Raw genomic sequence first — 15,542 nt, forward strand, 5'->3', positions numbered from 1 at the left:
CAGCCACACGTCATCCACACACTGACACAGCTCTCATGTGGTTCAGAGGGGGCAGAGACCTAACCTAGCTTTTTGCACCCACACTCTGGTTCACACAAGCACCAGTGGGTGCTGGAATCTATCCTAGTCTGGCATCCCTAGACCCAGTACACATCCATGTCAAGGGACACTGCAGTCATGTCCAGCCCAGATTGCTGCACCCATTCCAGCTCTTGGGCTTACCAGTAGAAACCATTACCCAGCTGAGGCATACTCCTAGCTCCCCAATCAGGCCTGTTCCCAGCCACAGACCTTGTGCATGCCAATGGTTGCTCTGACCCAATCAAACATAGCCCATCACCCGCCTTGGCTGCTGCCATCAGATGTTGCAGCTTGGCCTGGACTGGCCTGTGCCCAGTCCCAAATCTCGCTGTTGAGTGCTGCTTCTTGGCCCTGTTTAGTCTGTTCTCATTCTTGGGTCATGCAAACCAGTAGGTGTGATAGCCTAGCCTGGAATGAGCTGCACTCCAGCCTGTCTCCAGCACATGCCTGTGGGGTAAGTTTGGCCCTGCCCATCTTCCCCACATCCAGAACCAACCTACACACTTGCCAATGAGTAAAGCTAACTTCCCAGGCCTAACCATCACCCAGGTCTGATCCCAAAGCTCACCAGCAGGAACTTCAGCCTACCAGGGGAGTTTCCCATGTTTACCCACCAGGCCCTTGCCCAGAACCAGATCTCACATGTGGCACCGGGTACCATGCCCTTACCCAGAATAGCCTGTCCTCTCCATTCTGGCCTATGTATGAGCTGGTGAATATTGTGGTGTAGCTTGCTGCATACCTCCTTTTTGGGTATGGCTGCAAGTGCTGCAACCTGGACCTTCTCAGCCTTTTCTCAACCCCAGTATCCATGAGTGTCAGAGGGTTCCATGGCCATGCCTAGCTCAGCCCATCATTGCCCTCAACTGTTAATCTAACCTGCAGAAATAGCAGTTCCACAGAGGTAGGCCCACATATCTGCCCCAGGACGTGTTCTCTCATGTGCTGGTTAGTGTCTTGGCTCAGGCTAACATTACCCATCCTATTCCAACTTTCTCTGGCAAGTTCTGTGATCCATCCCTGCCAGGCAGGACCCCAGCCCTAGCTTTCGTGTGCACCAGTGCATGATGGCCTGCTGTGAATCATGCTAACCAGCCCTTCTGAGATCTCCCACCTGGGCTGGTGCATCTGTCTGACCCATTAAAGTGCTGCAGCTTCCACCCCCTGATTCACTCGGTCTCAGCCCCCTTGCTTACCTAAAAATACAGTGGTGTTTTTAGATGGGGACCTCACCTGCAACTTATCCCTTCAGCAGTCTTCTCTCCCACTCCCTCTCCTTATCCCATCCCTGATTATGTGGGAAGATTTCCAGGCTTGCTCCACCTACCTGGATGTGAAGCCCTAGCAATCCCCGGTACCCCACAGGCTCTATCCTCATAGTTCCCCATGAGACTGAATGGCCAGGCAACCATGGGCAGAGCCAGGCCCCTTGCGTCCTGTCTGGGGCTGCACGCTCTCTCTCCTTCATTTATTTTTATTCTTTAATCATTATAAAAATTATAATTTCAAATGACTCTGTAATCAGTCTTAGTGCACTACTAACAATAATATTCAGCAAGTAAAAAGTAGAAAGACCACAATTCCACAAGAGTTTGATATAAAAGACTGTATTTCACCCTTTTCCTGGCTGAGTACAAGTAACTCCTTCGTATGCTGATTTCATTTCCTTAGATAAATTTCCAGAAGTGGAAAGGCTGGTCATATAGCAGGTCCATTTTCATTTTTCTGTGAATCTCCACACTCTCCTGTGATGATGTACTGCTTTATATTCTCACCGATGGTGCTTTAAGGTACCTTTTCACCCATATTTTCTGTAGCATTTATTATTTTTGTAATGCTAGTCATTCTAATTGGGGTGAGGTAAAACCTCATTATGGTTTTTATTTACATTTTCCTAGTGGCTGGAGCCCAACGCCATATCCTAGTGGCTTAAATCCTCACCTTGCATGTGCCAGGATTCCATATGGATGCTGGTTCTGATCCCAGCAGCCCTGCTCCCATCCAGTCCCCTGCTTGTGGACTGGAATGGTAGTCGAGGACAGCCCAAATGATGGGATAACATGAAACACTGCCTCTCAAACCTGGTTATGTACAGTAGTCACTGGTGTTTGTGTTTTATTTTCTGGTAGAAAAAGTTTTGTGTTTTTTTTTTAATTTTTTAAGCTTGGGTAACCACATATTTTCCTTTCTGATGACACAGTTAGCTAGAAGCCTAGCACACAGCTTCTCGCCCCATCTTGAAACCTCAGTGGTTTTATTGTTTCACACTAGCTGAGGGTCTTCCTGTCCTGGTCTGAGTGAACGACAACTGAATAGCCACCAGCATGCAGGGGAGGATGCTCTGAGTCATTTCATCAGCAAGAATGGCCCACCCAGGTTCCCACCTCCTTGGTGATTGGCCTTAAAGCCTCTTATGCCACTGGATGTCCTTAGAGTAACAAGTAGACATCTCCAGTTGGAGATCTTCTGTCCCTCTAACTATTCTATTTATCTTTATCTTTACCACCTTAGCAATTCTCATGGTGCCAGATAAATATTTATTTGTGCAAAAAGTCCAAGTCAATGGGCTTTAAAAAAATACCAAGAAAGAGAAGGAAATCTAGACAGCTATTCCAAATCAGGACATCTTCGATATCTTGATTAAATGCATTGCATTTTGTAACAGAGAGAAAAATACCACTATCAAGTTAGTGGAAAACATTTGAAAATGGTTATAGATTAGATCATAATACTGTACCAATGTTAAATTACTTGATTTTGGTTCTCATGACATAGTTATAAAAGAAATGATTATTTTCTTTGGAAATGTTTAGACATGAGGATATAGTGTCTTCAGTTTATTTTCAGATGACTAGGCAATGAGACAGAAGCAAAGGGGAAGAATTAGATGAATTCAGCACAGTACAAGTAATAATTGTGGGTAAAAGTTATGTGGCAGTTCCTTGTATTTCTTCTTCTTCAAATATTTGACCTGTTTAGATGTAAACATTATAGGAAAATAATCCTTAAAGTTGATGCACACTCCTGGGTAGTACAAACAGAGCTCTGTCAAGTTCTTCACTGTGCTCTCCAGGTCACATGTTACTGGCATGGTGTATTCAATTTCTGAGGGAAAGATGCAGACTAATCTATAAAATTCCCTAATGGGTCCTGGCATGATTCAAAGGAATGGAAAGACGAAATCCTCAGAACCATGAAGGAAGTGGCAGCTCATCCCCAAACATAAGGGACTTTCACTTGTGCACGGGGAGAGGATGGCATTTGATATCCTAGGTCATCGCTCAGAAGAACACTTCCTTCCTCTTCCAGCTCATCTCTGTCTCCACCACAGGCCAAGCCCTGCAATCAAAAACACTTGTTAGTCGCCATCCCACCCTGTTACAGGAAACAACAATGGGACAGCATTTCCAAGGGTACCTTTGCTTTTAAGTGCACACTGAAGCATGGAAAACACAATCTGTGCTGTGTTCCCTAGCATGGTAGGTATGCCTGGGAGTACATTGGAAGATAAAATAACAGTAATGAAACTTCGAAGATTAGAATTCTCAGAAGCTAAGGATGAACTTTTTACAACCTTGTAAGAAATGAAAGATGGCTTGAAAACAGTAGCAACTAACAAAGATATCTGAAAATGTAAAAACACTAATATAGTGTTTACACACACATTGCTTTTTGACTATCAATGAACTTTTTGAAGCGCATGTATCTGTGTATGATTATGTTTATGTGTACATTGCCTATACCAATGCCCACTAATAATATACAAATATAACGATGCTACCATATATGTAAATATACTAACAAGACGAATTACATGGATGAGTTTCAAATCAATTTGGGGATAGTTGGGCTCCGCATTTGTGGATGAGGGAGGACTAATTATACATATGTTAGGATGTTATGATCACTGAGGATGATTGTTTCATTTATGTATCTTATAAAACATGTTACATGTACTTAGAACACTTTTAATAATAAGAATTCTGCATGGTGTCCCTGTTTTAACTATACTCATAAAATATTTACTCTGGTTCTTATTAGTAATCTCTACTTATAATAAATTAAATTGTGTAAAATGAAAAATGACTCTTTTGAAGATAGACAGCTAGCAGGAGCAGGTATCATGGACACTTCATTTACTGTCAGTGTCATCAATTGTCTCGCTATTTAACCTGTGATACTGAGAAAAGAGGGGGTTGTATCAGAAAGAGAGACCTTAAGCATACTTTATACATGACTGTTGTCTGGGCAAAGACCGCATGATTAGGCATCTCCCAACACACTCTGTCTGCTAATAGGCATACGATCCTGCTACTCATTGAGTGCTCAATGCATATTCTTTATTATAAAATCATTTTTATTAATAACAAGGAAGAGTCTGTAATCTCCTACCTTTTTCAGGAGCATGCAGTAGTGTCTCTTACAAAAAAGTATGCCTTTTCTTTGATGAAGCACTTAGCTTAACCTTTGCTGTACTCTACCCTGGAGCCACAGTTAGTTATCCCTGTAGGGTGGTAAGTAACAGGGATGGGGCATAGTCTAGGTATTACTAACAGGAACCCAGCACTCAGACTTCCTGGGGTCAATCCTGCTCTGCCGGTTGCTGCTGGGTGACCTTCAGTGTATTAGTTAACCTCTCTGAGCCCATCTACCAAATACAGATGATAACAAGCACCATGAAAGTGCTTTCATTTATGCAGATTAGCCTTGCATTGATTTCAGTGAATCTGTACATCACATTTACCTAGTCCATAAATAATATTACACTACCAAAGTGCATATCTTATAAAAGAATCATGAAAAAAATAGTGACAACAAAATGAGATTGTCTTCTTAATTTATTACTATGAGAAATTATCCCAATGCACCGCGTGCCTTTAGAATGATAGGTTTGCAAAATTAGCCTGAAACCTCTGCTTAACATTTAAGAAAATATCATTGAAAATTATTATTGCAGTAGGTGGTGGTTAGGTCTGAAAAGAGAAGATGTTCTCAGTGTAGTCAGACATCAATACACAAGGGCACAAATCCTCTATGATCCCACTTCTCTGAGGTTCTACAGTAGTCAGACCCATGGAAGCAGAGAACAAAATGATGGTTCCCTAGGGGTGGAGGAAGGAGAAAAAAAGCCTGCTGTGTGGGCATCAGTTCCAGTCAGGCAAGATGAAAGCACCCTGTGCTCCACTGTGCAGCACAGTGTCCACAGTTAAAGATGCTGTATGCATCACAGAGGAGTGTGCATTTCCAACTCTAAGATTTCACAGTGCCTCTTCTTAGCATAAAGATACAACCGACCAAACATGATGATTTTTTAGGAGGGGATGTATCTGTCTATTACCCATACTGTAACAATTGATTCATAGGGGGATATGTGTGTGTCCATTGCATTAAATCATCACACGGACATCTTTGTTGTGTTTTTAATAAAGTGAGCAACACACTAATCATCTTAATGTTTAAGAGTGCTAGCATCATATTTCACCTACTGGAGTATTAAGGGAGGCAAGGAAGTGATTGAGTTTGGGGAACAGTAGGACTCCATTTACACAAATTGGTTCCAGGGATTCCACATCCTAATGACAATTACAAAATTATACAATCAATTACAAGCTGTCCAGTAGATCCAAAGATCACCATGTAAAACCCTATTTATTAGACCTCAAGGCTTCTAGACGGGGGACAAATGAATGGACACACTGCAATGTATCATCCTACTTTTCTTCCATACTTCGATTTTGTAGAGACTTTGAAGACACGTGTCCTTTTGCACAGCATCCTTCCTTTTTTACAAAAGATGATGACAGCTTATTTTTCTGCAGAACACTTTCATTTTTGAGAGTGCTTCATTCTAAGGATTTATTTGACAAAAGTTGCTCCTTTAAGTGGTTCCCTCATGCCTGTACTTGTGAGTTAAATTTGCTATAATTTCCGCTTGTTCATGTTTTTCTTGAATATGATGAATATCTAAAAAAAGTAGCATAGATATTGTATAAAAAATTGTCCTGAGGATCCAAGAGTAAAATTAAAAACAAGAGAAAAAGTCCTATTTTAGCAACCAATTTTTATCATTTCAGGGTTTTTTTTTTTTTTGACATTTAGAAAGTAACACCTCAGGGAATTGACCACAGAAATGGAAACATCACGTTTATCACTATCAGCAACTTAAGGGCACATAAATAAAATACTTGAATAAAATTACCAGGGCTAGCATCAAATTTTACACTTTTAGTTCATTTTTAACAGCACATGATTTACAAATAAGTAATACCAACAAATTCAGTTAGTTAACATTTAACAATTCATCTTCAAATACAAAAGCCTAAGCTGGGCAAGGTGTAGTAACCTAGTGGCTAAATCTTCGCCTTGGATGTGCCAGGATCCTATATGGGCACTGACTGGTTTCCCAGCTGCTACACTTCCCATCCAGCTCCTTGCTTGTGGCCTGGGAAAGCACTAGAGGACAGCCCAAGGCCTTGGAATCTGGCACTGACATGGGAGACCAAGAGGAGATTCCTGGCTTCTGGCTTCACTTGGAAGTGAACCAGCGTACAGAAGATCTTTCAACCTGTCTCTCCTTCTCTTCTAGTATTTGCCTTTCCAATAAAAACAAATGAATCAGTAAAACAAACAAACAAAAACAACAAAATACCACTAAGCTAGCTGGCAAATATTTGGCCTCATTGTCAGAATGTTCATGACCATATAAGAGTACCCAGATTCAGCAGCATGCCCCAGCCCAGGCTCCTGACTCCAGCTTCCTGGGAGGCACTTGCGAGGAGTCAAGGCCCTGGGTTCCTGCCAGCCACAAGGAGACATAGATCAAGTGCCTTCTGGTTCCTAGCTGCAGCTGCAGGCATTTGGGATTCCAGAGTGAGCACCAAATAGGTTTCTCGCTCTCAAATTAAAAAAAAAAAAAAAAAAGTTTTATTTGAGCTAAAAAAAAAAATGTACAGCACAATTATCATTGAAGGAAACGAAATGTCCAAGAAAATGGGATTTTTCCCAATTGTAGTATATCCATTGTTTTCTTTAAAAATGTAAAGAAACCCAACACAAGATAAAACGTAAATTCAAGATCATTAGCTGTTCTTACTAAGCTCTTTCCTTATTATGTACTAAGAACAAAATAAATACATAAAAGAAGGCCTAAAAGAGTTTCTCTCAGAATTCAATGATTTAAACTCAGATAATAGATTATCACGAAAATCTCTATCTAAATGAATATTACCATACATTAAGCAAAATGAGACAAACCATCACAGCTTCAATCGGTTGCATTAGGGAAGCAAAAATCAGAATCACAATGTGATATGACAAAAAAATCAACAAAAATGAGAACCATCTGGTAAGTTCACAAATGTTTCAAGAGCTAACATTGTTAAAATCTACACAATGAGTGGTTCCTGCAATTCCTGAGACTATAAAAAAGGACAACATCTCCAGTACTTACTCTGAATCACCAACACTATGAGTGTCATCAAGAGAATCAAACAGAACATTCCAAGAGTCACCACAATGAGATGCCAGGGCACTGAAAACTCTTAAAAGAAACAAAACAAAGCAAAAAGTTAATGAAATGATGAAACAGCCTTAACTAAAGACACAGTTTGAAGCAAAGGATATTATTCCTTAAAAGATTTACAAGTACGTATCAGGCAAAATGGTTTAGATGTTTAACTTAGAAGTTACAGTTTTAAAATTTAAGATTTCTGGGTGACACACACTCATGGTACAAGAACAGGTCTCCAGAGCTTCTAAAACTTAACCCTCAGACAGCACCAACACCAGTGGGGGTGAACAAGCAGGGACGTTTTAAGAGACACGGGCACTGCTTACCCTGGCCACAACTGATCACAAAACAGCACGAACAGACAAGATGCTAGAAAGTGAACACCAATAACGGATATTCTGAGATGTGAAAGTGATGGACCCCATCCTCACAGCAGTTTCTGAAATTCACTTTTCCTTCTTTAAATTCAGCCATATTTTATCCAAAAAAACACTGCATCACCTTTTTGCTTTTGAGGTTCCTCTCATCTGAAAAAATGTCTCTCTGATGATCGTCAAACTAAAATAGTAATTCTCAAGTTTAGAATTTGATTGTGAATTATTTGAAGCAGTAAGAGTGAATAAAAATTAGAATGTCCACTTGATACAAACATTGTTTTTAAAATTAATCAATTGAGTGATTAATTGAGTGATTAATTAATTTTCATTTTTTTGCATGGGCAGATATATACAGAGAGGAAGAGAGACAGAGAGGAAGATCATTTATCTGCTGATTCAATCCCCAATGACCTCAAAGGCCAGAGCGGCACTGATCCAAAGCCAGGATTCAGGAACCTCCTCCAGGTCTCCCACGCAATTACAGGGTCCCAAGGCCTTGAGCTGTCCTCAACTGCTTTCCCAGACCACAAGCTGGTTACTAGATGGGAAATGGGGCGCCTGGATATGAATCGATGCACATAAGGTTTGCCGTCATGTGCAAGACCAGGACTTTAAGTGCAAGGCTAACATGCCAGACAAAGATACAAACATTTTTAAATTTTCATGGGCCTTGAGGGTAACTATATATTCTTAAGGACCTAAAATGTCTATTGTCTGGATAATAATAACATTGTCTTCAACACACCATTTTCACTTCTTAATGATTCTCTAGGATGTTTATTTCAATAAGAATTGCTGTGTTTTTTTTTCCAGACACTATTCTGTGCTTTACTTTTAAAGGAGTTACAATTCATTTGCATCAGATCTCAATAGAGTCTAAAATTCCTCAAATTCAAAGAACTCACTCATTTTCTCCACTCTCAGCTTTTTTCAAAAATGTTCTCAGCTCAGTCAGCTACTCTGGTGGGTAATACTTTGTCATAAGCTCTCGACGACCAGAACAACATAAAAGAACTGGTTTTAAACCTCAAGTTTGGAAATTCATAAAAGACAGGTGAATTTAGAGGCTTCAAATGTACACATTTGGTGTTGTCATGATGGCACATTAAGCTGCTGCTTGCAATACCCACATCCCACGTTGCAGAACTGATTTGAATCCTCACTGCTCTACTTTTTATCCAGCTCCCTGATAATGCATCTGAGGAGGCTGCAACAGACTCAAGGACTTGAGTGTCTGCCTCCCCTGTGGAGAACCCAGACCGAGTCCTGAGTTCCTGGTTTCCTCCAGGCCCAGCACTGGCTGTTGCAGCTGTTTGGAGAGTGGTCCACAGATGACAGGTCTCTTTCTCTCTATCCTTCTCACTCTCTTTCTGTCACTCTGCCTTTCAAATGAATCAGTAAATCTTTACAAAAATACGCACACAAACCTTTCTCACCAGTTCCAAACCTTGGAGTGCCATCAGGGTTTGATCTTCTCTGAGAGTCTGAAGGAGACTGAAGAAATCTCAAAACTTCATAAGGTTCCTCTCTATGGCTCATCTTTAGAAGAGAGAAATGTGATTCACACCAAAGCCTCACAAAGCAATGCTTCCTGAGGAAAAATCATAGAGGCAAGCTCACTGAAATGTGGCTTGATTTGATGCTGAGAATGAACTGTGTGTGTGTGTGTGTGTGTGTGTGTGTGTGTGTGTGTGTGTGTGTGTTGTGTACATGTGCTTATCTGCTCAAATAAAAGCTTAAAGCAGGTAGACAGAGTCTGATGTATAATGGAAATGGAAATCCTGCTGACATTGCCATTTAGATCATGTAGACCCCTAATAATCCTTGGCAGATTTTCAGAAAATATGAAAAGCATGAAAAAGATGGCCACTACACTATTGCACTATTTACTCACTGAACTTGGAAAATATGTTTATATATATTTATATAATTGATAGCCCCTGAAACCTCAGAAATATCTTTAAATGCTCAAACAGAAAATCTGACAATCTGAAAAAGAATCATGTTTTTAAAAACACCTGAAATGATATACCTATAACTCTTTATAAAAACTCTTGCAGTCTTTTCAAGCCCACATGTCCCAGAGTACTCCCCACGGTATGTCTCATATCTCATCTGTAAATGATTCTGAGGGTGACTATCACATATTGATAAACATTTCAGAATCTAATGTCCAGGGTAAGATAAGCTGAATACAAATCTCTTAGATTCACATAACTGAAGTTGCCATGGAAACCTTTGTGAAAATAAAATGTCAATATATGGTCATTAATGAATGTCCACTAAGACTCATTCTAGCAATAAATACCAAATATGAAAGAAGTTATTAAAAAAGTAAAATTGAAACTTCACTTTGCTTTATGTTAATCAATGAGAAAAAAACTACATTCAGCAAGCAGGAAATAGTGAACACTAATTATACATGTGAATGTTTACTTCTATATGCTAATGTGCAAAATTTTCTGTTTAGGTTATTCACATTTTCTTGAATTTTTCACTGAATATTAGGCTTTTCTAACACAAAATCTTTCATTATGAATGGTTAATACATACATCATACAGCCAAGTAAAAAAAAGTAGCATCTCACATCTCATTTCTTCATGTGGACAACACAAATTAGGCTCACAGCCTACGGAGGAGACAAGTTGTCATGAACACTGAACTACAATCTTTACATCCTTCAGAGTTCATACCATTAGAATGCAACACAGAGGGAATTTTGTCCTTTCAATTTCCTTCTCGTGCCAAGTTACTTGGAATTAAGCACTATATTCCTAGAAGAAGTAGAATTAATAGGATAATCATATTGAAAGATGCAAGGGAATCAAAGCAGGTGTTACCTGGATCTATGCCGTGTAATGAAGCAGGTGGAAGCACTGGACCCCAATAGAACAAGACACAGGCCACTCCAGTCCCACAGCTCTTGCGGGGCTCTAAGAGGAGAAGTGAGGTGTCTGAAGGATGAAACTCCAACTCAAACGTCCTGCCCCTCTTGTTGAAACAGTGGTGAAAGGAAACCATATGATGAAAGCTGTTTACAGGAAAGGGAAGATGGTCATGAGCTGTGTGTGCCTCCATTTCAATAACCAATCACTTCGTCCTGCTTGCAAAGCAGCATGGAAAATCAGAATTTGCGGACTGAAGAGAGAGCAATTATGGTTCACAAAAACAAGATGAATATCTTTTAACACAAGAGTAACATATGTAAAAGAAGCCACTATTTAAGTGAGTGAGAGAACTGTCTGTGTGAATACACACATATCCAAGAATGAATACGGCTCATTTCTTCAGTTCCAAATTTTGATAATTTCCTCTCTGTTAGAAATGTTCTATTACATTTACATTTTTTAGAAAAATATATATATATACTTTATATACATTATATAATATACATTATATATATAATGTATATATATATAATATACATTATATATATATAATGCAAACACATTTTTAAAGTTATTTTAAAACATTCCTCATTCCACTAAAATATTTTTGGCTCTATTCTTCTAGTTATTTGTTTATCCATTATGCTTATCACAAAAGTTGGTCTCATTATGCAGGGCGTCGAGTTTATCCTTTTTCAATATGTATTAAACATTTCCCTTAAAAATTTCAAACCTCAATAATTTATTTATATGTATCTGAAAGGCAGAGCAAGAGATCAACAAAGAGGCAGATCAAAGAGAGCTCTTAAATTAGTGGATTAACTTTCAAAATACAAACAAAAAAGTAGAGGTGGTTTAATGCCTTACAGGCCAGTGCTTTGCTCTAAAACATGATTTTTTTTTATGTTTTGTGGGGGAGCTGCGGGGGGAGGTGGCAGGCAGATTCACAGAGTGAAGGAGAGAAAGAGAAAGATCTTCCTCTTCTGGCACACTCCACAAGTGCCACCAGTGTTGGAGCAAAGCCAATCAGAAGCTAGGAGCCCAGAGTCGTAATTTTTAAAACAATATGTAATTATTACTCACTTAGGACACGCATTCTTTGTTTAACCACTTCCCAGCTATACATAGTTAAGTTTCTCAAAACAATCTGTACTAGTATAACGAATAATGAGCTTGTGATTTTAATTGTTTTCTTAGAAAATAACTTAAAGATAAAACAATGGGATCAAAGTGCATATCCATTCAGAGAACTGTGAGATGCATTACTAAGCTCCCTCCAGAGAGTTGTTCCCATTTATTTTCCACCAGTTGTATACAAAAATACTCATATTTTTAAATAGATATTTATTTAAAAATCACAACAATTGAGGGAACATTGAGAGAGGACGATCTTGCATTCACTGGTTCACTCAACAGATGACTAGAGCAGCCAGAGCTGAGTCAGACACCAGGGACTCTATCCAGGTCTCCCAGGTGGGTAGCAGAAGGAGGCCCAGTACTTGGGCCACCATCTGAAGTCATTTCAGGCATATTAGCAGAGGGAAAGAGGATGCCACAATGTCACCTAAACAGTCCCACAGTCACAATTCCTTACATCTGAAATTTGAAATGAAATTATTCCTATACTGCATTTTGGCCCACAAACACTACTTCAAAAATCTGCATCAACAGCCCTCAAGACTTCACATTCTCACATACTTTAAAGTTTACAAAGAAACTCCTTTGCATCATTTGGGTACCAACAGTCAGACCCTACAAGAACATACTCAAATCTCACATTGAAATTCACTTTCCTTCCACTGACGCCTTTGCCATCATCGACTCCAGCTCTATGAAACCATTCAAGGAACCTTGGTTAAGCAACCCCTTGGGATGAACACAGCAGAGTTCTGGGTTCTCAGCTCAGCTCTCTTTCTGATTCCAGCTGCCAGCTAAGTGGCACTCCGAAGGCAGCAGTAGTGTCCCAATAGCTAGTGCCTTACTATCCAGTGGGACAACCAGGTTAAGTCTGGGCTCCTGGCTTCAGCCTTGACCCAATCCAAGACATTGTAGGTCTTTGCAAAGTGAACTTTAGGAAGTTTTTTATTTCAATGTTTGTCCTTAATTAATCAGTTCATCTCTAGTCCTGCAAACACAGGCTATTATGGATAACAGATTTGGGGGGTGGAATTGTGATGGAGAACAACGTGGAGATGTATTAGTCAGAAACATCCCCACTCTGAGACACACACTGAGTTAGATTATCTGTTCTAACACACAGAACTGGGAGTGCAGGTGTTTGTAAGAGTGGGTGGGGATAGCACATCAACTCAGTGTGACAGATGGGGAACTACTCTAGGCTAGTGATATTCTCCAGAGAAACTATTTTACAGCCTCGAATCTGTATTGATTGCTGTCCCATGGATATAGTGGAGGACGTATTGAGGCTACTTTTCTGTGGTGATTCCCATTTGTACAGCTGCTGACAGGTTGGACAGTTCTTAGGATGGAAACTGGGAATGCAGAGTACATCATTTTATACTTGCTATGTAACCTGTACCATAATAATGTAATGTCAATCAGATTGAGTCCCATATCTGCCATGCCCAGTGTTGTCTCTGTGTTACAAAGCAGGTATGATGCCTACAAGGACACTTGCTGGACAAAGTAGATAATGTTAAGAGGAACTGATCATAAAAAATCTAGTCCTTGGTAGTTTTAGAAAGAGGCAGAATGAGACTAATGGTTAGAAAGCCAAATTGTGTAGTAAGCTTTTTCTCTCTCTGATCTCTATCTCCTGTGTGTGACAATGGTCTGTATATCTAGGAAAGGAAGTCCATCTTTAAAGGAGAAGGCACCAGATTACATTAATTTAAGATTGTATTAGTAGTGAGGTGGGCATTGTGAAGCAGGTAAACCTGCTGCCTGTGATGTTGGTACCCTGTAAGGGCACTGACTTGTAACCCGTTTTTCTATTTCTGATCCAGCTCCCTGTTGATGCACCTGGGAAAGCAGAAAAAGACAGCTCAAGTGCTTGGGGCCACTGACCATCAGAAGTAAACATGGAGGAAGCTCTTGGCTCTTGGCCTTGACAAGGTACAGCCCTGGTTGTTGCAGAATTATCTTTTCCATCTCTCTCTCCTTCATTCTGTAACTTTTTGTAAATAACCAATTTTTTTAAAACTATTGGATTAGTTGAAGCGTTTAATGCAGCCCTTTGCTTCATAAAGTTTGGATCAATACCAGATCCAAACCAAAGTAATAAAACAGATAAATGAAAGTTGAATCATGTGTTTAATGTTCTTGTATTTTGTTTTCACAAATGTGGAGTCAGTGTAGTCACTTGATTTCTGGCTGCAATAACCTTTTTCTTTCCTCCACTCTCCTCCTTGTTTTTGTTCTTTTTCTTCCTTCTCCTTCTTCCTCTTCTTATTCTTGTCTTCCTCCTCCCAACTCTTCATCCTCTTCCTCCTCTTTCTCCATCTTTTTTTTTTCCTTTCTCATTTAGGTAACCACACATTGCCTTTCTGATGACACAGTTAGCTAGAAGCCAAGCACACAGCTTCTCACCCCACCTTGAAACCACAGTGACTTTATCATTTCACAGTAGCTGTGGTCTTCCTGTCCTGGGCTGAGTGAAGGACAGCCGGAATGGACACCAGAACAGGGCAGCCTGCTCTGATTCACTTCACTAGGAAGAATGATAATCCAATGTCACAACTTCTTGGCTGTTTACTGTCTTATTTACCACTAAATGACTTCAAATGTTCTGAGTTTTATAATAATTAGAAAGATCCAGTTTAAGATTTTCGGTTCTTCTGACCACTCTCTTTATCCTTATCTTCAGAATCAAATCTATTCTATGGTCTAGTTTTATTATTTATTTGAAAGACAGACGGAAACATGTAGTACAGTGCGTTTTGCCACCACATGAAATATTAGTATCCCACACTACTTGCAGGTTCAAGTCTCAAGTTTGTGTTTTTTTTTTTTTTCATGAGATGTGACAAGAAAACCAGACTAAGGTCCCACGCACTGGTGCCTTAACACCCAGAGTGTCCACAACACCCCAAATGCCCACAACATTCAGACTTAGCCCAAGCTGAAGCTGGCAGCAGGAAGCTCACTGTAGGTCTCCCAAATGAGCAGCAGTGACCCAGCTAGTAGTAACACTTCCTATCTCTCAAGGTCTGCAATGCAGGGAGCCTGAATCAAAAGTGGAGCCAGCATGCAAAACCAGATACTCTGATGTGTTGACAAAAAATATGACTTTCCCTCCCACCACCACCACCACCACTCTCCTCTTAAAGAGGATTTTGAATGCTTCAGTCCATTTAAAGTATACATTTGTCAAAGTCACCAACTCACACCACTGCTTCTCTAAGAGTGATCCTGCAACAGTAGCATTGATGCCATCTGTCATCTCCTTATTCTGAAGTGATTGTCCATGTTGGAGGCCCAGCCCAGACTTCCATGTGGTAACACACATAGGGCTGGTATGAACAATGTTCCATAAATGCCATGATTTATAGCAGCAGAATTTATGATATCGCTGCTCTGAACTCAGAAGTCCCAAATCAAGGTGTTAATAGAACTGTCTCTTCCTTGGCTCCCAGAGAAGGAATCTGGTCTGTGTCCTTCTCCAGCCTCAAATGGCTGCCAGCAATTCTGGGTGCTTCTTGCCTTGTTGATCTAAATGGCTGCTT

The 15,542-nt window shown here is 40.1% G+C and overlaps 2 protein-coding genes across 2 annotated transcripts in view; both read right to left on the bottom strand.

The window, feature by feature from the left end:
- Positions 1-2,798: 2,798 nt before the first annotated feature.
- The window catches only part of LOC121147103 (killer cell lectin-like receptor 2), a 44,571-nt gene continuing 31,827 nt past the window's right edge, over positions 2,799-15,542 (bottom strand). Inside the window, exon 8 of the mRNA XM_040966838.1 lies at positions 2,799-3,420. The gene's annotated coding sequence lies outside the window, so the exon portion shown is untranslated. The remainder of the gene's footprint in view (positions 3,421-15,542) is intronic.
- Positions 5,498-10,975, bottom strand: LOC121147128 (killer cell lectin-like receptor 2). Its single transcript, XM_040966875.1, has 4 exons — positions 10,810-10,975; positions 9,396-9,559; positions 7,532-7,621; positions 5,498-6,045 (listed from the first exon to the last, which is right to left on the bottom strand). Exons 2-4 carry the CDS (start codon positions 9,505-9,507, stop codon positions 5,960-5,962), a joined length of 288 nt encoding a protein of 95 aa, XP_040822809.1. The 5' UTR covers positions 9,508-9,559; positions 10,810-10,975; the 3' UTR covers positions 5,498-5,959.

This window comes from Ochotona curzoniae, unplaced genomic scaffold (genome assembly GCF_017591425.1).
Source record: "Ochotona curzoniae isolate NIBS_2020 unplaced genomic scaffold, NIBS_Ocur_1.0 contig_1482, whole genome shotgun sequence".
NCBI classification, from domain to species: Eukaryota; Metazoa; Chordata; class Mammalia; order Lagomorpha; family Ochotonidae; genus Ochotona; species Ochotona curzoniae.

What these genes read in the sequence shown, in the direction of transcription:
- LOC121147128 (XM_040966875.1), bottom strand. Translation starts at nt 9,507, where the DNA reads ATGAGCCATAGAGAGGAACCTTATGAAGTTTTGAGATTTCTTCAGTCT. An exon ending in GTTTGGAACTGGTGAGAAAG is followed by an intron (nt 7,622 to 9,395) that starts GTTTGTGTGCGT and finishes GTTTCTTTTAAG; the next exon opens with AGTTTTCAGTGCCCTGGCAT. An exon ending in CATAGTGTTGGTGATTCAGA is followed by an intron (nt 6,046 to 7,531) that starts GTAAGTACTGGA and finishes TACTTTTTTTAG; the next exon opens with ATATTCATCATATTCAAGAA.